Consider the following 22,394-nt stretch of genomic DNA (forward strand, 5'->3'; position numbering starts at 1 on the left):
CTTTTGGTTCACGTCGTCCTCTCTTTGGCGGTGAACTCGATTAAAATATTAAACCAGTTTTCAATGTTGATACAGATGAAAATATATCAAAATTGCATTGAAAAGTATATAAACTTCTCTGGAGCCCACTTGGCTGCAGCACTTAATTTTCTACATCGGTAGTGTCTTGATTCGTCTATTGTTTATGCCTTTCCTGCTCGTACAATTTTTTAGTCGTACTGGTCACATTGGTACCTTGATCTTGTTTTATCGTACGATACTTTATCGAGTGGTCTTGTGCTTACCAGTTTCATACCGAGCCTCCTATTTCTTGTACGTGTATATTTTATCTTCCATCTACTAAAGCTGTCTGTTAAATAATCGTAGCTTGATTGCGGTCATTTTGCTTATTCTAAAATGAGGTCTGTGTTTATTTCATTTCTTCTTTTCCAATCGGTTTAATTGCAGAACGTGTCATCATATTTCTTTATGTCGTTTTTATGATACTTATAAATTAGTCTATAACTAGAATATTCATGTTCTTTTATCCATTTGGCCGATTTCTATTATAAACCAAAATTTGATCTCACTTGTGTCGATAAAATCTTCAAATCGGTTTCTAACCTAACTCGTTCAACTCTAGTACTAGAAGCCAATGAAAAAATTATAAACCAGTTAGCGTTGTGATAAAGGTCATCAATGAGATCTTGATTTGAAAATGTATTTTGTCATGCAAATTCTTTCTTAGGTAACCACGTCATGGATGGAGATCAAATGCCAAAAGTGGATTTAACAAAAGATGCAAGAAAACTCACTATCTCGGATCGAGCTTACATGAAACGCATAGAGGAGATAAATACTGAACGTGTGCAGAGGCTAATGAAAATGCGCAGAAATAATGCTATTACAGGATCTTTACTTGGTCTCGGTGTACTTGGCATTTATTTCTATACTATATATGCAGTAAGACAAGAATCGTTCTTGGATGACTTCGAGGAACCTCAGAAAACGACAAATTAACTTGTTGGATGTAATTGTTTTGTCATATGTAGAGTAAAACTGTTTTTTCATTGATACTTTACATAAAGTTACTACCTTAGTGAAGATTGCTTGGGAGTTCTTCATTGTGGAATTATTAGTCTTAATTTGACTATATCGAACAAGGACATTGCAAGAATATAACTTTATCCTTAGTACGGTGTTCCAAAGGAAAAGAAATAATGAGTGCGTTAAGAATACCACCTCTTCCATCGGTACGTGATTTGGTAAAACTTTACCGAATAAGAGCTATTAAGCAGCTGTCTCAAAATTTTTTGATGGATAACCGTTTGTGCGATAAAATTGTAAAAGTTGCGGGTAAGTTAAACAATGCACAAGTATTGGAAGTTGGACCAGGACCTGGAGGGCTGACTCGATGCATCATTAAAAGGCAGCCGAAAAGACTAGTTGTGGTAGAAAAGGATGAAAGGTTTATGCCAACGCTAGAAATGTTAGCCGATACATTTTCAACTATTGGAGGGAAGATGGATATTAAGCTGGATGATATCAGATCCATAAACATGGCAAACGTATTCTCAGAAGATGAAAAAAGACAATGGGATGACATTTGTCCAAAGATGTATATCATTGGCAACCTCCCATTTAATATTTCAACACCACTTATTATAAAATGGCTGAAGGACATATCGGAAAGAAATGGAGCATGGTCTATGGGCAGAGCTCGTCTTACTTTGACTTTTCAAAAAGAGGTGGCAGAACGCTTAGTAGCCGAACCTTGTGAAGATCAAAGATGTCGACTTTCCATGATGGCTCAAGCTTGGACAAAGCCACATCTGGAATTTGTCATTCCTGGTAAGTTAAACTCACTGCGCTTATAATTTGAAATTTGTAAAATTTAACATTAAGATTTTATTTGTAGGAAGAGCATTTGTACCAAAGCCAGACGTTGACGTAGGAGTAGTAACGTTCACCCCATTGGTCCATCCTCTTACAGCCCATAATTTTCAACTTTTTGAGAAAGTTGTCCGTCACATTTTTAGTTTTCGTCAGAAGTACTGTATTAAGAGCATTGGGTAGGCATACTATACGTACATGAAAAAAAATCTAATTAACATCGAACACAAATTAAATAGTCATTCTTCCAGGACTCTATTCCCTCCGGACAACCGAGAGATGCTGGCTGCACTAATGTTTAAACTCTCCGATCTAGATCCAACTACTCGGCCGTTTCAATTATCAATTAAGGATATGGATAAGCTTTGTACAGCGTACATATATCTTACAGAGAAGCATCCCGAAATTAAGTTGTACGATTACAGAAGCAGTCACTGCGTTTTACCGTCGAGCTTGGCAAAAAATATCCAGATAGAAGCGGTGGCGTAGAGATGCAATCAAATTTGTCATGTTTTGATACGTAACTGGATATTACTGTACGGAGTATCGTTTTCTTGTTTTTATTAAAACGTAAGCTCTGTCACACTTTAGTATGGTAGTGGTTTCAATGCGCGTAGAGCCGTACGAGCTCGGTGTAAACGTGTGTATGTACAACAGATTAAAGCTTAAATAAAATGCGGTATAACGTATACATCCACACGTATACTCTTGTACATAACATTCGTACGTTGTAATTCGGAACCACCTCGATCTAATTCCTGCTTAGTTACGTACATACACATAAATATACGCGAGTTGCTAATCGTACGATAATGTTAACGATGCGAAAAATACTGTTAATCCTTTTTACAATCGCGCCCTCGTAGAGCAGGAAGGACGGAAAAGCGTGTACGCTCGGAATTACCCCAACTGGTCACGCGATGGCGCCAGTTATCCATATAATTTCATCACGTTTTTAATCTTAAAAACCATTGCCCCATTTCCGGCGTTATGGAGAAATCCTTGCCACGTATCTCAGATTTCTAGGAGAAAAAAAAGATACGGGAAGGGAACTATCGCGTCCATAAAAAATGCACATTTAGAAGACCCTTACCTAACATTAGTTGCGAACTCCCAGTATATCGACCGATATCACAGCTACTCTTCCTTTCGAGGCTAACGCGACGGCTTTTATCTCTCCCATGTCTAACGTACGCATATATTACTATCACCTATGGTACCATTACCGTCATCGTCGTTGTCCTACGTGTCGCGTTGCGATCACCGTTGCACAAATGTCTATACAAATGCGTGCCTAAAGCCACGCCCGAAAACCTCGTTCGAGCGCTAGGACGGAAATAATTGCTCGTGGAAACCGAGGCACCTTTCCCTCGTTTCCGGAGCATTTGTCAAAATTCGCTGACTAGTGCCTAGCGATGCCGCAAATCATGATATTCGGTAAGGCTCCACGTCGACGACGCCAAGCGCCGAGCGACTGAGCGTGAACCTGAAGCGTCCTGCACCACCTCTTCGTCTTGGCTTCGTCGTCGGCCTTAAAAAAAACGAAATCTCGATCGTCAATTCGAACAGCGGGTACTTTGTAACCGACTCCATGTACGCACCTTGAAGATGAACGTCTCCTTCGAGGACAGCTCCTGTATCTCGAAGTAGTCCTCGAGGTCGGTCTCGCAGCAAACGATACACCTGTCCAGGCAAAGCGGCTCCTGTTGATCATGACCCGAAGCGTTACTCAAGTCGAACGACTTCCTAAGCTCCCCATGTTCGAACTTACCCTCAGTAACGAGTATCGGCCGATTTTTTCTTTCACCAGGAGTAAGGTCGCTTCTTTGACTCCGAATTGTTTGGGAAGAATAGTCTCCTCGGCCGAGTCGAGCAGGGCAGGATTTGGCTGCAAAGGTCGGCGAGATAGCGTTAGTACCTACTAGGTCCTTGACCAGTCGTTTAAATGTGGAGTTTACATTTTTCTACACTTTCTACGGACTCACTTTTCCATTGACAACGAGCATCGCGATAACCGGGACGAGCTTGACGGTGCGTCCTCGTCGCCAATTATTATCCGTAGGTTGAGCAACTAGAAGTCGTCCTTCGAGGACGAACCTGGCTTCTTCGTGGTCCCACTCCAGGATGCGAACCGCCATCTGTTACAAAATGTATTTAGAGAGGCCGGCGATTGATAAAAAATGCGGATCGCATCGGTACCCACCCTTCTAAGTTTAATGTTCACCGTGTCCTGCTCCTCGGCGGACCGTTTGTTGTGCTGAATAATGGATATCCTCCGCCACAGTTTGGTGGACGTCACGTCTTTCGCTATCTGATTTTGTCGGAATGCATTGAAGTTAATAAAAATATATACGGGGCTGCATACCTCTCCGTGATCGATTTAACGGGTCGTTACGCTTACGGCATTCATGTGCTCCAGGTGCATCTCGACGTTTGCCTGAGCCTGCTTCAGCCTCTTCCTTGCCTCTTGAATATCCGACCTGACCAGCGGCGTCGTTTTCGAGAGGCGGGCCAGCAGCAGAGGGTATTTGGTTACTCTTTGTACAGGTACCTATCGAACAATGAAAATTATTAACGTTTGTCTTTCCTAAAACCAATCCCTCCCGCTTACCATGAGGAAGGAGTTCAAGTTCATCCTGCGGAGGACGGCGTTCTCCATCTGGGACACCCGGAGGAATATCCTCAGCAATTCCTTCTCCTTCTCCAGGTTCTGCAGCAACAAGCTCGCGTTGCCCTGGCGAGTGCAGTACCTCTCGAATGCCCGAAACATTTTTTCAGACTCGAGGAAGATCTCGCCGACGTCCACCGTGACTAAATCCTCGTCTCCGGATTCCTAGGTAAAAGGGCGCTTCATAAATAACGGATCCAATCGGTACAATTTATTTAATCTAATTAATCGATCGATTTAAATTCCAGGAGGCAGTTTTGGCGGACCTGGGCAAGCTCGACGGCAGTTTTCAATTTCCGAGCGAGGACGACGTTGTGTTCCTGGAGTTCTTCGACGTTCAGGAAGATGGCGGAGAGTTGTTCCCTGGTCAGCAGCCCGGCTCTCAGCATGGGTCGGTAGAACTCCTCGAGGATGATCTGCAGGTCCCTGCCGTACTTGTGCTCCGTCTCTACGATCTCGGTGATGATCTCCTTCCTTTCTGCGCGCTTCTTCGAGCACTTCCGGCAGACGAAGGGCGCGTAGACGACGCCGCTGGAAGGGAATGGAATTTTACCCGGAAGTCTGGCGTGCATCGAGCCGGATATTATACCTTATTACAAGTTGAATGCGTGATCTCTTATGACTATGACTTTAATTCACCTTTCTGTTACGAGGGGCTCGAGACGCTGCTCGCAATCTTCGCAGAGCTTCGAGTTGACGGAAGTCGTCGGTGGACCAATCGTGGAACATCCCGTTCTTCGACGTCTGGCCAGGTCACCTCTGGTACTACTAGCTTGGCTACTCTCGGATCCTACTCCGCTGTCGGTACGTTCGATGTCCACATTTCGTTTCTACAATGAGTAATAATGTATCAGATCCCAGTATGAACGTTCATTGGATGGATATTCGCGTTACAAAATAATTGAAATCCTGTAGAATATTATCGCCTTAATTTAGGTACAATATCTTAATTAATTCCCACCTTCGAAGTGTCCCCAGTCTTGGCAAGGGCGAAGGAGTTCTCCTCACTGCTGTCGGAAACGCTGGAGACGTGCAAGTTCTTGTAATTCAAGTTGAGATTCCCAAGGTTGGTGGTCTCCTTTCTCTCGTATAGAGCTTCCAGGATGCCCTCGGCGTCTTCCTCCTCCTCCTCGGCTTCGCCCTGCTCGTTCTCGGTCTCTACGCGGTCGTCCCCTTCGTCGGCCTCTTCGTCCTCGGCCGGAGGAGACGAGTCCTTTTCGACTTTGTTGTCGATCAGGAAGTTGAGGAGCTCGAACTTGGCCGACAGATTCCGCTCCGTTGAGGAATCCGTTGACCTGGGCTTTGTCAGGTTCTCGGAGACGTCGGACTTGTAGGAAGTCGTAACCAGGTCCGTCCCCTTTGCAAGAAGAGTGCTCGGGAAATAAGACTCGAGGAACTGGCCATTGTCGATCTCGGAATAATAAGAAGTTCTCGTTCCCGGGGCCTCGTCCTCGAGGAAGATCCTGTCCCTGAAGCGGTCCTCCACGGGTGGAGGACTCAGGGGCAAGGGAGGGGGCTCGTCGGGAATTTCCTCGTAAATGGGCTCCTTGATGATCTCGTAAGGATTTTCCTCGCGGAAGAGGCTCTCGTCGGGAAGTCCTTTCTCGGACGCGTCCTGAGAAGCCGTGATCCTGGTGTTCTGGGACTCCGACTTCAACAGGGTCTGCTTCAGGATCTCCAGGATGGCCTCCTCGCTGCTGTCGTTCAGGATCTCACCGTTCATCCTGGCCTTGCGAAGCGAGTCCTCCAGCAGTTTAGAAATGGCGGCTTCTTTCGAGAGTGCGGCGCATCTCTTCAGGATCTCCGCCGAGGACTCCTCCTCCTCTTCGCTGTGGCAATCCACGTCCGCGATGCCTTCCTCTTCTTTTTCATCTTCGTCCTCGTCCTCGTCCTCGTCTTCGTCCTCCTGCTTCCGACCCTTGTCTCTCTGCTTCCGTCTCCTCCGTCGCCTTTTCCTCTTCCTCTTCGAGGGCAGCACTCGACCCTCCCTCTTGTCTTCCTTCGGCCCTTCGACGACTTCGTCGCTCGCATCCCTTGTCGCGCTTTCCCTCCCAGACCCCTCCTCATCGTCTTCCTCTTTAACCTTAACCTTATCTTCTTCTTCGTTGCAATCGGCATTTCCATTCTCATCGATTTTTTTGACGCTCATCCTCGAGGTCGAGGAGGAGTCCACCGACACGGAGCACGTCTTCAGGGATTTCTCGACCCCTTTCTCCTCGGCATCCACCGCCGTCGACTGGACCACTATGTTGGATCTGTAGTTCTCGAGAATGACCAGGGTGCGGTTGCTCTCTGAGAAGCTCCGGACTCTGGGGACGGAGGTGGGGTCGGAGTTCACCGAGATGACCGTAGGGTTGCAAGGACTGTCTTCTCCACCCACGCTGATGGTGACTTTGTTCGCATTCCCGGCATCCGTAGGGTTGCCTCGATCGGCGCTGATCATGATCGAGGTGCGGCGTTCCCCCTCGTTGTGGCGACTCTTCAAGGTGTCACCAGGTCCAATTCTCAGGTGATGAACCAGAGCTGGCTGGGCCGGGGGACTGACTGTGATCTTGCAGACGTTGTCCTCCCTTGTAGTCCCATCCAGGTTGCCTATCGCTATCCTGGACCCCCCAAAGGACCTCGGTTCTTCAGCATCTACCAGTGTCTCCTCATTCTGGCGATTCAGCCGTGTTTGCCTCCTCCAACGAGGCGGCGCCATGCCGGGGTGTTTATTAAAAGACTCGGTGGTGTTGCTCTGGATGATCGACCTCCGGTCCCTCCCAGGAGGAGGTGACCAACTGGTGGGTCTCATCCTCGGAAAGTGCTCCGCGTTTGATCGAACAACCGCGGTGTCGATCGACGGTAACTCCATCACCGTCGGCGAAGGTGTTCTTCTGCCTATCGGCAAGCGACTCGTGGACGTTTTCGTTTCCACGTCGTCTGGAATAGCCGAAGACGAGGTACAGGAACTCAAGGTGGACGGAGACCGCGACAGCGTCGGCGAAGGTGGTACCACTTCAGGTTCCTTTTCAAGGATTTGAAAGAAATCTGACGTTTCTTCCTCTCTCCTCTTGTTCTCTTCCGGTTTCGTTCGAGGATTTGCTACGATCGCTTCCTCCACGTGTCCGCTCGAGTCTTCGTGGTTGGCGCTCTTCGGGTCCTCTGTTCTCTCTTCAGATTCCTTCCTGAAATTCCGAGAATTCCAAGGCGCCTGTTTCGAGAGGCTCGACTGCACGTTATCCTGCATCGAGGCGGTGTCCTTGCAAGGCTGCTCCACATTCCTCGCAATCCGGTCACTCGAGCTCCTCTTCAGGGCCAGCTTGCCGGGAGAACCTGAGGAGGTGAAGAGTGATGCTATTTATCGATTACAGGAAGAGAAAAAAAAATTTAATTGAGATGGAATATAAATTACAGGGGTTACCTTCGAGGCTGGGGACTTGATGTCCTTGAAGAGTAGTCTTTTCCCCAGGATCGGCACTTTTGATCTCGCTGGGCATGGTCTCGGAAGTAACCTTCCCAGTTCCACGTCCGCTGTCCGACCTAACCGGCGGTTCCGGAGCGGTTCTCGTCGCGGTGCCCGTCCTGGAGATGTAAATCGACGGCGTCGGTTTCTTCTCTAGGGTCGCCGCAACTCGAAGAGTCCCGTTCGAGCTGGACCTCCTCTTAACGAGCGACCCTGAAGACGTATCATCCCGCAGAGATCGTCCTTGCTGCGTGGACTTGTTCTGCTCTTCCCTCACCCTGGCCCTCCCAGCTGGCAGGAACTTGTCGATCTTGATAACTCGTTCGGATGGATTCTTCGCGTCGTATCTCTTCCCAATGTCAGGGTCCCTGATATTCGGTACCGAGATGAAGGTCGGCCTTTCCGGCTCCTTCGAAACTTCAAGATCCCCTTGCTCCTCTTGTCCTTGGTCCGGAGATGCTAAGCGACTCCTGGGGAATTTCAACCCCGAGAAGGATTCTCTATCCTCCTCTCGACTCGGCTTCTTCGGGGCGAAAATCACGTTATCGACGTTGAAGAGCACGCTCTTCCTCTTGCCCTCCATCTTGTCGGTCTTCAGGATGCTTTTCAGGGTGACGACGCGGGCCTCCTTCGGCTTCCTGGGCGGCCTGGTGGGTGACACTTTGCATGTCGAGTTCCCCAGGCGCGATTCTCTCTGGTATTCTTCCTTCCTTCCGATCTCCTTTCCCTTTAGTCGTTCACGGTCGGGTGGCTTCCTCCGTTCCTCTTGCTCCTCGTCGCCGATCGTTTCCCAGCTCTCCTCACTCTCCATCTCGTTTCCCACGTCGGTCTCTGACGGTTCCTCCTCCCTCCTCGCCCTCTTCTCCGCCTCCTCGTCGCTTTTCCCGTCGATGGAAGAGTCGTCCCCCTTGCCGAGGTTCTTGTGCTCGCTGAAGAGCCTGATCCTCTGTCCACCGATGGCGGCCACCGCCTTCCCGGCGGGGACTCTCTCGATGGACTTGATCTTCCTAGGGTCGAAGATCCTCGAGGGAGGCTCGTCCAGCTCCAAGGCGTTGTCGGACAACCCGTCGCTCGAGTCGTCCACGTCGCTACCCTCGGGCCCCTTCTTCACCAGCAGGTAGGGGTTGATGTCGCACTCCAGGATGCTTCTCCTTAAATCCACCGAGCCGTTCGTCTTCGGCTTCCTCGCATCCGGACCCCCCGACGTCGTCGTCGACATCAACATCGCCATCTCGGACGCTTCGCGTTTCGTCTTGCTCGATTCCTCGCTCGCATCCGGCGTGGCCGTTCTCCAGGACTCCATCGAGTCCTGCCGATGGTTTTCCAGGCGAGGGCGCGAACCGACGTCGTCGCCTTCGTCGTCTCCCCCGTCGTTGTCCTCGGAGTCGCACCACTCCGTCGTCGGCGACGTTCCCTCGGACGTGTAGGACGCGTTCCTTGCCATGCTCCGACTTCTCGAGTCTTTTAAGGATGATCGTCGACGAGGAGATATGCTTCTTGCTCGAGATTTCGGCTCTATCAGGCGACCGCGTCGCACCAGGTCGTAGGGGTCGTCAGCAGGTGGGCGGAACATACCTGTAAGAAACGATGTCATTTTTTCCTTCTATTCTCTGTAAAATTAACAATTATAACTACGCACTCAATAACGAAACTGCACAGAGCTGTATCAATTTAACTGACTGAGAATTATGCGAGTTAATTTAATTGGATCCTGCGGCATGATGGGAATTAATTATATCGACGTATCGCTAGGATTTAGTTTATAAAAAATTATCCGTAGATTTTTAAAGAGGAACGCGTACCCGCGAGACTGGGCCTGGACCGCGCGTTCGAGGAAGGAACTCTGCAGGTTCCTCCGAAGGGGAGACCGGCCAGTCGGTGTCCTCCGCATTTCCTGCAGTTTCCGAGTTTCCTGGCCGTCCCGTTGAGGAATTCTGGACAGGAGCAGACCACCAAGACCGGCGCGCCTGCCAAGGGAGATCCTGCAGGGGCGGTTGGTCCTGGTACCGGCATCGGTACCATGGGCACCAACGCCGATCCACCTCGGACACTCCCATAGATCCATGGGTGCGATGTCCAGGGCAGACCGGAACCCGCGCTCACGGTTCTGGTGCCCCAGGACCTTCCGGAATCGGGTCCTTGTTGGCGGTCCTCCTGCACCTCTCGTCCTCGATACTGACCCTGGCTCGGTCGACATAGTCGCAGTCGCACGCTCCAGGACTTCTTGCTCTTGCTCGCCGGCGCGTCGTAGCCCTGGGGAATCGAGAAAAATTCCATTAATACATCTAAACGTCATCTTGAACCAAAATAAGATTTTCTTAATTTATTGAATAACTCTTCCTTGGTTGGATGACATTTTCATCGCAGGCCAGGGTGAGGAGAAAAGTATTCCCGTCCTCTGCTGGCGCTGGTAAATTGAATTTTAGTCCTTTCACGTCATCCACGAGGCGACTTCGCCAGGTCGGGCGAGTCCACTCGCGAGAAACCGGGCGGAAAAAAACCGAGCAGGAAGTAGGTGTACCCGTCGGATCGGGTATCAAGGGAAACCTTTAAGAAATTATTCCGGGAGGAATAATTCGTCAGAAAGGAGGGGAAACTCGAGGAGTCAGGGAAAGTGGCCGAAGTCGGGCGGATCGATCGAGATCTCGAGAGATTAAGACCGAAATCCATCTCTCCGCCGCGGAGAACAAATCGCCGGTTTTTGCCCCCGGCATTCCGTCCCCGCAAAAAGGCGAAACGTCTCTCTCCCTCTCTCTCTCCCCGTCGTCTCGAGGTCTGTCTCGCTTCGGCTACGACGTCGACCTAGGAGCACCGGTTCGGCAAACCGAGCCGGAGGCTGTGGCGAAATATTCCGTCGATACCGGTCGTCGCGGTGCCCGGCGACGCGACGCGTCGAGCTGTACGATCGTCATGCTTTCCCGACGCTGGACCGGCGAGGCGAGGCAGGAATAAGTAGTCTCTTGATATTCGACGAGGAATCGAGAGCAGGAGAGAGAGGAGTCGATCGAGAAGCCGAAGATCGGGAGAGAAAAAATTTCCATTAAATTTTCCAATCAAATTTCACTCTCGGCACCGAAATACGTATTTCGGCCATCTTCGATCTTACGAAAGTGGAGTTTATGAAACTTTTCTCCAAACCGAGGGCACGGAATCTTTCGAAATCCCACGTGGTTGTCCAGGCCTCGATCCTCCTGAATTTCCATTTTTTTTTTCACACGGAATCCAAAAATCCTGTATAAAGAGGATGTATAAGAAAAAATTGGGGTTTCTGTTTTTTAGCACGAGCGAACCCAGGAACGCACGAGACGATCGGATCGATTCTCGGGTGGATTCGAGAAAATGTTCAAAGCCCGGGAAGTCGATCGGTCGATCGTAATGGAGACTGGCGAGTAGGGGAAATAGGGCACTCCGATGCCGCGAGCCACTTCGATGCTTTCTCGAGAACGACGGAAAAGGTGTTGGTCTCTCTCCCTCGCTCGGGAGAGAGATAAAGAGAGGAGTAAGAGTCCACCTCTCGGGTAAAAGTAGAAAGACGAGAGGTGCCGCGCGAAATCGAGTAAGAGGGAGCGAGACCGTACCTGCGCACGAGGAAGTTAATTCAGGCTCGACGATGACCGTTTAGTCTCCTCGATTCCTTTTTTCTCCCGCGAATCACGGCATAACCTATTACGGCCACTGGTCGCTTCCTCGACACGAGGATCTCCGATCGCATCCTTCGATCCGGTTAAGGCGATATAAAATCGGCGTAGAATCAATTTTAACATTTCCCCAAACCGTTCCCGCCGAATCGCTCGAAACTTACCAAGGCCCTAAGGAACGTCCCGAGACTCGCGAAAATGACTGATTAAAAATGGAAAAAAAATTCTCCCAGATGAAGGGATGAATAAAAAAAAATTTTTTCTATGAAATCCCATCAGTTTCAGGACGTTCCTTAAGGCCTACGTGGTCACGGGATGAAGTTTCAAATGGTGCACTCAGTTTGGCGAAAAGTTTTATAAACATTTGGACGATTCGACGTGTGGGGTCCTTGTCAAAATCGGTGGCGGTAACCGAGGGGAATTAATGATTAGGGTGGATTGATATTATCGATAAGACGAATAGGGGAGAAATGCATCTTACGTCTCGAGGAACGGGCAGCGTCGAGTCCGAAGCGATCCCCTCCTGCAGGCGTCGACTCTTCGGGGCGAGCATCGCTTGGGCTGCGACGAGGCTATCCGGGCCTATGGCCACGCTCGTCACAGTCATTTCCGGACCGAGATGACGTCGAGGTGGTCGTTCCGGCCCCTGGGGGACTCCTTCGTGCCCTGTTCCGCGGCTCGCCCTGTATCATGGTAGCCGGGTCGTGACGGAGGTCCCTGAAAAAAACCGCGATAACTCGTTATCACCGTAACTAAGGACGCGATTAGACTCCATTTTTAAAAGTTCACCACGTGAATTTTCCCAATGGATATTCGACAAGTCTCTGAAAACGACCCTTATCCTCCCGAACTCGATAAAAAGAAAAATAATAATACTCGATCGTGACAAGAAAAATCGATATGGAAGAGCGACACTTTTTTTTTTTCTACATAAATATTTCCGTTTCATTTATTGCGACATTTTATTACAATGTTTCTTTCTTACTGCAGGGTAGGGGGGAATTTTTTATGAGGCATGTCCTTTGCTAAAGTGTGGTTTAGTGTTTTTTAGCTCTTTGGGGCAATGATCTGAGCGAGGGCTAGGACGGCAAGTGCCCGATAAAGCGGTCCGAAAGAGACTAACGTCCGGCCGAGGAATTCGCATAAAAATGGCTGTTAAAATTCCTCGGTAGAGCAAAAACCGCGGGAATTTGCATTTAATCTGGAGTAGAAAAGGAAAAGCTTAGTAGCTAAAAGTGAAAGGCCTCTCGGTCCTCCTTTTCGAGGTTCTCCCTTTATTTAATCCTTTTCGGCATTGCCACACAGCGACCGTTCGCCGGTATCTGTCGCTCCCTTTACACCAGAATAAACATATGCCTATGCTTAATGCACCTGTTCGTTTTCACGGTGTCACTCCGCCCGAGGGACGAGGAAACTATCGAAACGGGACACGGGACGTGTTGTTCCTACTTGTTTTATAAACAGCCTCCACCTACTTCGAGGCATTAAATTCCTCGGCGCAGCCGGCATGACTTCTCTCGCGGCGAATGACGTCGATTTAAAAAGTGACCTCTATTTATTCGAACCCCTAGACAGACAATGAATACATTACGCCATTAATTGGAATTAAAACCGAGAGGAAAAAAAAATTCCAAGCGGCACCTCCACCGTGAGAATCCACGAAAATTCGGGCCAACACTTCGACGCTTTCACTCAGACGTGAGAATTAAGCTCTGCTTAATCTCGTTCTTAATCTCATAAGTACAGGAAAGAATACGACATCCCACGGACGTAGGATACATATCCCTGTAATTCCGACAAATTAAAGTCCACGTGAAGAATCTAGGGAAAGAAAAAGTAATTTATCCCACATCTCGCGTTGCAATTTCTATTTTTCAACGAGACACTTCTTTGGTTCGATGAAATTTTTGTTTTCTCAGGGTATGTATGGAAAAAAAAATATATATATATATCGCTTATTTACGTATTCTATGTATGGATCTATCAATGGATGGCGGTCGACGTTCGGATAGGTCGCGTCCTGTTCCGTCGGCGTCCGCTTGGCGGCGCTGGGGTCGCGAGCAGTATCGGAGCCCGCTGATTGGTCGATCCCGTTAGAGCGGCGCGCGCCGCCGCATTAGGGCATTCCCGTCCGAGGAAGTCCTCGCGCATTCTGGCGCATCCTAATCCCTGGTCAACGAGTACCGATTACGAGCCGGCGCGCGTCGCGATGCACCGCCGATCGATCTTCCTCTAAAACAACCGTTAAGGTTGGACCCAAGGCTGAGTCGCGCCGCTCCCGCCTCCTGACCTCCATTTCGCCAAAGTGGAACCGATCGCGAGCGCGGTTAGGACGCTCCGATAACGGTTCCTCTCCCGCCGTCTCCCGCGGCGAACGGTTGACGCAATTTCACGGCCGATGGCTCTCCAGGGTCGGACCCTCTGCCGGAACGGGCCGATCGGTCGGCGGAATACGGGACCGGATCCGTTCCGTATCGCGGATTTTAAAGAAAAAAAGAAAAAACCCTTTCGAATGGTATCAAAGAAATATTTTGTTGATTCTAGGCTTATCGTTTATTATATACCGAGTCCAGGGAGGGCGGTAATAATTTTTTAATAAGGATAAATATGGATAGACCGCGGATATCAATTTTCGTGATTTTTGCCCTCTGGCCGCTGCTTGGGTAGATCCGCCATTTTGGATGCGCGAAATGAAAAATGGTTAAACTCGGTAGTTAATTACAAAACACGATAGAGGAAGTCCGGCAAGTCGGCCGAAAAGCAAGGAGCGAAAGTAGTCTCTCGACGTAACTATCGTTAGATCGAAATCGGTTACAGCTCGCGCGTTCGAGACAATCGGAGATGCCGAGACAATCGAGCGAGATAACCCCGATAGGGCAGGGCGCGCTGGCCACGTCGGCGATTCCCGCGAAACTCCTTCCACCGTTTCTCTCCCTCGTTTCCCAATGGTCCGTCTCGCACCTCGCATCCGTTTTCCGAGAAATCTCGTCTCCCCCTTCGTCCCAGGTTGCGCTTTTCCGCTTTGCGAAACGGAAAAGGCGAGATAATCGCTCGATAAGCGCTTCCGATTCGCGTTTCACCCACGACCGCGATAACGGTCTATCCAAAAAATCTAGAAACATCAATCCTACTCCGCGTATCGCGTTGCGTGGATTTAAATTCCACCGGGAAGTCAGTTATTTCAAAAAGGATAAGAAAAGGAACGGGTCGGACCAGTTTCTAAATTACAAGCGGATTTATTTGAATTTACCTGGAATTTACCGCGCATCCGGAATATTATTCGACAGTATCGATTGAGCCGGTTAACATTAGCGCCTTTTCCCACCGTTCTATGCCTACACCATAACCTTAGATTTCTCAGGGGAGGCGACTTGCGTTCGCCACTCGTGCGCGCGCAGCTCGAGAAAGCGGAATCGCGCCGCGTGGCGGCGGCACTCTTGCGAGTCCCCGATTTCGCAATCGCAAGATCGCCGCTTCTTGGCGGTTCTTCCCTCCTATTTTTCTTTTCCGGCGTTATCGATCGCCCTCAAGTCGGTTAGCACGGTGGATAGGCATCGAGGGTTCCGTCGGGATCGCTTTCTTCATTTTCCTCCCCGAGCCAGGAGAGCGCGTTTCCATAGAAGGTAAACCACTCCGAGAAAAATGTCTCGAAGGAGCCCGCATCACGGTAACGAACTTTTTCAAATTAAATCCTCCGAAAGGAGTTTCAGCCTATATATCTCTATCGTCCTCCTCCTTGGATATATCCAGTGAATCGAAAATAATTGTTCCTTGCAGTTACATACGATGTAGGCCTCGATGTATACATGTACAGGTCCCTTTCGGTCAGGTAATCCTTTTTCTCCGTTTTTCTCCGTACGACCGAGTGGCCGAAAGCGAAAGCGCGACACGAGGCGGCGAACCCCCGTGCAAAAGAATGCCGATTCCAATTTCCGACCGGGCCGCGCTTTCCCGGCCCGAGATCGGGGCAAGAAGACGGCGACGCCGACCGGCGACGTTACATAAACCGCAAAAGTTACGGAACCGCGGCGAGCCGAGTAGCCGGCGGATAAATAGGACGCGCACGCGATGTAAACGGCTTATACGTGACTTTCCACTCTGGACGGGTCTCCGCCGACGCGACGTTTTAGGGCCGATTTACAACGTCCGTTACAGATCGGTTCGGTACCTCTCGTGTACAGTGGCCGACATGAATATCGTCCTCGGAGACAGGGTACCGTCCACGTAAGAGGCGAAACTATTCGCGTCCACCGGTGTACGGGACGGATACCGAACCGATACGGAACGGAGGCGGATAAATCGACCTTTATGGCGCTTTCGGTCGCCGGTACCCACGCGTCCACCTCGCCGGCCATGGAACATGAACATTCGAGAAGCGCGTTTGCGCAATCGGCCAGAAAGGAGGCGACCTCGCGTCCAGAATCGGGACGCTCGAAAATCCGCCGCGTTTTCGCCGCAGGGAAACTCGTATTCGTATTTTTATACATTTTTCTTACGAAATTCAACTCGGACGACGTAAACCGAGAAAAGGAACTCTCCTTGAAACGAAGAAATATTTTCTTCATTCGATGAATATTCCGCTCGGACTTGGAATAAATTGGATTCAAGTCTTAGTGAAATAATTCTCTGTATTAGGAAAATATATCTATGGTTCAATGAATTTTTCTTTCTCGGCGTAGGAATAATAAGTCATTGGTTAAACCTGGTCTCAAGTTTACCCAACGGGTAGATATAATTTCCTAGATATTCTATACGAGGTGCGCTCTCGCGGTCGGCGTCGATCCGGCCGCGATCGATACATCGAGGTCGCCGGTTCTCGTCCTCTCGGACCTGTTTAGACCCGCACGGCATTCGGCCACCGACGAGCCCTCGAATCGCTCGACATCGAGCCTGGGGACAATCGATTCTGGATCTCCGCTCGACAGGGCTCGAGCTCCACATTCAAAGCAGCGATTGTCGCCGATATTTTTCTCCCTCGTCCCCCGGAAAGTTCATCTCGCGAGCCTTCGAAGAAAGTAGGTAAACGGCTGCGTTGGCAGGCGTTCCGGCAATTGCATTCCCGTTCACGCCTTGCATACGATTAAACCATTAGCGGGGGTTATCGAGAGGTTCTCGAGAGTTCGAGTCGACCTCGCGGTCGAGTCCTGTCGATCGAACCTTCGAGAGAACGACCGGTTCGACGCCTCGAATTCGATTTCTGCGATCCGGTCCCCCAAGTGTCGACGTTATCGTTTATCGCGCGCTTTACTTTCAGCCCGGAGAAAGCGCGAGGAACCTCGAGGGATGCAGTCGATCAGTCCGCGGTGTTCCTCCGAGGACGATGATCCTTCCGCCCCTCTCCGCGCGGCGAGGAATGCGCGGAAGAGACGCGCCGGATGATCGGCCGATGACTCTAGACGTCCCGACCGAGTCGACCGCCGCGATTCGCCCTGCAACGAGAATCTAGTAGATTCCCCTGAAAATGGGACACGAGACAGGAATTTAAATTTCCATCCCACTTATAACCTTCCCTGCAGACCCAAGGTAAAATAAAAATGGCGGCTGAGGGGTTCTTTTTACCATGAATATAAAAGACTGATTTAGATTACAAGGAAGGTCCTGCCATGGAATTAAATTCCCTTTTAATGGCTTATGAAAGTTTCTTTAATTTTTAACAAGGAATTTTTATGGCATGAAATTATATACGAGAAAGTGCACTAAGAGTATGGATGCATTTTCAGATATGGCGGATGGTGGAGGACAGAAGACACGAGTGCTCGTCAATGTGGAACAATGTATGACAACAATGAGTCGCGGCTCGAACGCCCATCTAAACGGTCTCGTCGAGGCTCCGTTAGCGATCTACCGGACTTTCGGACTTTCCACTACGGCGAGGAGGGATCGGAAGAGGCGTCGACGAAAGGAAAAGTTAATGACCATTGACATCGGGTGCACGTCCGCGCTCTCGCGGCCTAGGTGCGACGCCCCTCGCATAAATCGGAGTTCGAGTTCCTTTTGACTTTCCAGAAGCCTAAAGTGGAGAAAATGGAGACCGAGGGACTCGCCATTGAGCCGAGCTTAATCTCCTTCGAAAGCTCCACTCGAACGAGGGAAGAGAAAATGTATCATTGAATTGCGACGGAAAAAAGAGGAGAGAATTTTATCAAAGTGTAAAAAAATGTCAGGTCCACGTAGGCAAGGCTTAAGGTGTAGATAGATAAAGTGAAACGCGCTCCCAGCGTATGCATAATGTCGCTTAATTAAGATAGGATTAAATTAGAGCTAGAGTAAGAGATAGGACTGTCGAAAGTGCAGCCAGAGCGAGGGAGAAAAATCGGCAGGCCGCGAAAACGAGCTCTCCACTTTCGATCTCGCTCGGTCGATCGATCGCTCGAGAGACGCGAGTCTCCTCTCTAAATGGCAGAGGCCTTACTCGACAAAGAGTTATAACCCGAGTGCTCCCAGGATTACGTTACGTGCCAACGCGTCACGCTCGGTCATAATCGCGACGTAACGTACACGGGGGGAAACGTCAGCTGCAATCCGCACCGCACTTATCCACCGCGACGAAATCGCGTGTCTCCATGAGCGCGGTTTTCTCGACGGAAGCGGGACGAACGAAAATGAACTTCGGGATTTTCGCGGCCGACGTGACGGTCGAAATGACTTCGTGCGATTTTAATACAGAGAAAGTAAGAAGGCGTATTTCCCCGGTGCTAGGTGAATTAATAATTATACATCGGTAATGTGATTAACAGGTAGATCGGAAGCCGTGACCGTCCTCTCCTCGCATCCGGTTCCGCAACGTGAGTCTTTGACTCCTTCGTTCCCCGGCAATCCCCCGTTCCGGCTTCCACCGGAAGTGGCGACGCCGGCATGGCGACCTCGGGTTTCTTTCGGGTATCGAGAGAAAGAGAGACGTTCCGTTCCGATAAACCTGGGAAACAACGGAACCTAACGGACGTTCCGATCCCCGAATAAATCGGGCGGCTCGAACGGATTCTGGAACAGTGGTCGCGGAAGTCGCGTCGGACCGCTCTCGATATTTAATAATAATTTATTAAATACGTCCCTATGCTTGGATCGCTCTTAGATTCGGATCCAGGTGGACAAGCGACGATCGACGATACCGTTGGATTTATCCCAAGATTTTTTCGCCCGGCGAGAAGGGTGCAGAAAATTCGCTTCGCTTATCGGGAGAACGCTGCTCGTCTTCTGTCGTTTTCTTTCCGAATCACGGCTTAGAATAGCAATCGGTGGCGATGTAGGGGACGAGTCGAGGCTTCGAACGGCATTAACTCGGCGATAAACGCCTCGAAGAAAATCACGATCGCGTATAAATCTACCGGCAAGGACGTCGAAGACAATGAATCCTCGTTCCGCTTTCTCGAGGCGGTCCTTGAGGCGGTCGCGGACTCCGCGATAAAATTAATCCCGCCGAAGGATCGCCTCGAAGTCGCGCGTCCACCTTTACGGCCTGCACTTTTCGGGGCCGATCTCGAGGAGAGAGGTTCGTCCTCGGGCGTATCGAGTGTCGACTTCGCCGGCGTTCGCCGAGTCGGGTCGAGTCACTTTCCAACCCGCAGAGATATCGTCGAAATCGTGAGCCGGCTCTCTATATCCGGCGAGACCGACCGTCGAGAGCCCAAGGAAACCCAGATTCGCCGTATACTTTAATTCTCGGGGCATTCGCACGGTTTCGCACCTTGCTGCGACTAACACGCGTCCTAATCGAGCGTTCTCCTCGAGAAGACGCGAAACCCTGGATCGAGAGTCCAAGGAAATCCAGATTCGCTGTATACCTTAATCACTCAATGCTACGAGTTTCTTGATTTTCAAGACATTTGCACGGTTTTGCACCTTGCTACAACTAACACGCGTCCTAATCGAGCGTTCTCCTCGAGAAGCCGCGAAACCAAAACGATTCCTCGAGTCGCCGGAATTACTCACGAAATTAACGTCGCACGGTAATAAAGCGTAATATATCGTAGCAATAATAACCGTAACGTTTAACAACGGCCGGCTCATCCTACCGTTGAGCGCACTCGAGTGTGGATCGTTTAGTGGGCACATGTGCTAAGAGCGAGCGCACCTGCGCCAGCAGGTGCGAACTCGACCAACGGTGCTTTTCAGCTTCGACTTGCGTTCTGCTTCAATAACCCGCGAATTGTCTCTCTGCCTTATTCGGAACAAGACGCGTCTTTTCGTCCTACTCCGACCAAGATACGACTCCCAAGTCTTGCGTGCTACCGTTAATTTCTCATCTAGATTCATCCGAAAAAACGCCTCGTAAGGTAGGAAAATGCGAAAATGCGAAAATTAAAAAATGCGAAAATTCGAAAATTTGAAAATGCGAAAATTCGAAAATTCGAAAATGCGAAAATGTGAAAATGTGAAAATGTGAAAAATGCGAAAATTCGAAAATCCAAAAATATGAAAATATGAAAATGCGAAAGTACGAAAATAAAAAAATGTGAAAATATGAAAATGCGAAAATTGGATAATCTGAATATCCGAATATACACGAATCGTCGGCGAGCGCCCATTGGAATTTCTATTGGTCTAATTTCCTAGATATAAGTGTACCGAGCGTACTCATTTCTCCGGGCCCGCTCTCTCCTCCGGGATAGGATTATTTTACGAGGACGTTGATCTCCGTTGGTTCGGTCGTTTACCACTTAGTGCTGGTCTTTAATCGCCCGGCACTGTAATAAGCATCGCCTGGAAGTCGTTGCGCGGTAGAGAGCGAGCTCGGATCGATCGTTCGATCGGTCGGTCCGAAACCGTTCGACCGATCCGCCTCGATCGCTCGCGGGCCGCTCGTACAAGGCAGAGAGAATGGAACGATTTCGCGGGAACGCCGATCTCGGGACGGTCTAGCCGATCCCGGTCGTTTTACAAAACCGCAGAGCGTATTGTACTTCCGCGGACAGGTGTGTACGCGGTCGGGCCGCGAGCGTTACGGCGCATCCGTAATATTACACCGAGGCGAGATAAAGGATTCACGAAAACCGCGACCGTGGTGAAGGCGACGTATTCGGTTACATCTAGAAGATATCACCTCTCTCTGGAGAGAGGGAGAGACCGTCTCGCTCTTACCTATTTCCCAGGCATCTTTATAAACTACCCGGATAAACAAAACAATGCAAAATTTGCATGAAATTTCCCCGATGAAAGATCGCGAAACGAGTCACGGCTAAATTCATCCCACGTATTGCCGATAACCACTTGTAACGAAAAAAAAATGAAAAAAATGGTGGTTTCAGAAGGTGGCCCTTTACCCGTCACCGGGCGCTAGGTCGCATCCTTCGGCATGCCGGGGGACGGACATTCGAGTAATGGCGTTCACGGGCGATATATCCAAAAGGAAAGGATCGAGCGCCGTCTCGGGTCACGGGGAGAAGCCCCGTCCCGAATGTCCGCCGCGAAGTGGGACACGCGCGCGGCGGCGACCCGCGGCGCACCTACGGCGACCGCGACTAAACGGCACGTACCTTCGCATGCAATTACCTGCGGCGAGCCGCTAATCCATCCGGACCGGTATCCAGGGCGCGTCGAGGGTAGGCACACCTCCGCATCCGTCGTTGCCGTTTGGCACTCGCGGGCACGGACTTCCGATCGGGATCGATCCCCGGCGGCCCGGATCGGGAACCGATCTAAGGAAGGACCGCGACTCGAAGGAGGAATATCGGCACTCCCGCGGGAACTCGCGACCGAACGTCCGCGTCGACGGTCGCCGACCAAGTGAGAGGCTAGCGGCACTCGCGGATAAACCAGTGACGTCACCGATCTCCTCCTTTTACCTCCGCGCGAGGTGTACCTACCAACCGAGCAACCTACCTACCTACCGCCGAGACCCGCGAGAAAGGTGCCGCTCTCCCTTCTCCCTCTCTCCCGACGAGCCTCCCGCGGGAGGGCCGCGGACCGACGAGAGGTCCTCCCCTCGGTAACGGTGTCGGTAGTCCTCCCGAGGCGGTCGATCTGCGAGAGGAAATACAGAAATCATCATCTCGGGACGATCTTCTCATCGGCCGTCACGTACAATCGGGAATAACGTCGGAGATTTATGTACGCGTATGATGATATAAGCACGAGACGTTATTTCAGGGCACGGATACGTGACGGATGGGTTTCAATCGGCTTTTGTACCTCGATCCTCTCGACCCCGCTTTTGCGCCTGATGGCTCCAGGTCTCGCGGGGTCGTGGCCTCTCAACCGCGAGGCCTTGTCTTCGAGATACCTGAAACGAGCCCCGTATATATGTAAATATATATACATGCACATGAGTATTCAAAAGTGCACGTAAAAAGAACGTTACGGTACCCGGCAAAGCGACGGAATGCGATATTCGCGGAGAAGGCCAGCGGGTGACCATGGAGAAAGAGAGTGGACACGGAGACGCATTTGTCGCATTTTATCATTCCCGAGGTTCCCTCGGATATCAGCAGACCGCTTTCGTTTTAAAATCCGTCAAAAATACGAATACGCCAGAAGACAACAGTTTAAATGCCCTAGATAATTATGCATCGAGGTGACGATATCGCGCGAGGGTGGAAACGATTTCATCTCCGTATCGGAGGAGATTCCATCGCGGGCGATTTACGCACGACCTGGGTACACCAGGCCCGTCCTTTCGAAACTGGCATAAACGGCAGGGAACGAACGCGGACACTTTCACGCGGATGCCTTGTCGGCAAATATCATGGCCACGTCTTCTATCTCGTCCCTTCGCTGGGTCCAATAAAATCCTAAGCGCCTCTTGAACGATGGATAGAGTAGACTTGGGTGTTTA

The 22,394-nt window shown here is 50.2% G+C and overlaps 3 protein-coding genes across 5 annotated transcripts; 2 read left to right on the top strand and 1 right to left on the bottom strand.

Annotated features, from left to right (window-relative positions):
* Positions 1-194: 194 nt before the first annotated feature.
* LOC105702148 (cytochrome c oxidase assembly factor 3, mitochondrial) lies at positions 195-1,083 on the top strand. Of its 2 annotated transcripts, none has more exons than XM_012429486.1 (2): positions 195-401; positions 728-1,083. In XM_012429486.1, exon 2 carries the CDS (start codon positions 739-741, stop codon positions 997-999), a length of 261 nt encoding a protein of 86 aa, XP_012284909.1. In that variant the 5' UTR covers positions 195-401; positions 728-738; the 3' UTR covers positions 1,000-1,083. The 2 variants fall into 2 exon arrangements, with proteins under 2 accessions (XP_012284909.1, XP_012284908.1); XM_012429485.1 differs by having other exon boundaries at positions 195-312.
* Positions 1,084-1,181: 98 nt separating this feature from the next.
* Positions 1,182-2,561, top strand: LOC105702147 (dimethyladenosine transferase 1, mitochondrial). Its single transcript, XM_012429483.2, has 3 exons — positions 1,182-1,830; positions 1,898-2,051; positions 2,124-2,561. The coding sequence occupies exons 1-3, from the start codon at positions 1,200-1,202 to the stop codon at positions 2,359-2,361; spliced, it is 1,023 nt and encodes a 340-aa protein (XP_012284906.1). The 5' UTR covers positions 1,182-1,199; the 3' UTR covers positions 2,362-2,561.
* On the bottom strand, positions 2,417-21,332 carry LOC105702146 (titin). 2 transcript variants are annotated; one of them, XM_012429482.2, is made up of 14 exons: positions 21,113-21,332; positions 12,105-12,340; positions 9,788-10,238; positions 7,944-9,560; positions 5,502-7,855; positions 5,180-5,370; positions 4,807-5,071; positions 4,484-4,705; positions 4,274-4,423; positions 4,076-4,183; positions 3,858-4,010; positions 3,644-3,760; positions 3,474-3,575; positions 2,417-3,403 (listed from the first exon to the last, which is right to left on the bottom strand). In XM_012429482.2, the coding sequence occupies exons 2-14, from the start codon at positions 12,228-12,230 to the stop codon at positions 3,275-3,277; spliced, it is 5,985 nt and encodes a 1,994-aa protein (XP_012284905.1). In that variant the 5' UTR covers positions 12,231-12,340; positions 21,113-21,332; the 3' UTR covers positions 2,417-3,274. The 2 variants fall into 2 exon arrangements, with proteins under 2 accessions (XP_012284905.1, XP_012284904.1); XM_012429481.2 differs by having other exon boundaries at positions 21,097-21,332.
* Between the last annotated feature and the right edge of the window lie 1,062 nt (positions 21,333-22,394).

Source organism: Orussus abietinus, unplaced genomic scaffold, assembly GCF_000612105.2.
Source record: "Orussus abietinus isolate OABI.00-Male unplaced genomic scaffold, Oabi_2.0 scaffold46, whole genome shotgun sequence".
Lineage (NCBI taxonomy): Eukaryota > Metazoa > Arthropoda > Insecta > Hymenoptera > Orussidae > Orussus > Orussus abietinus.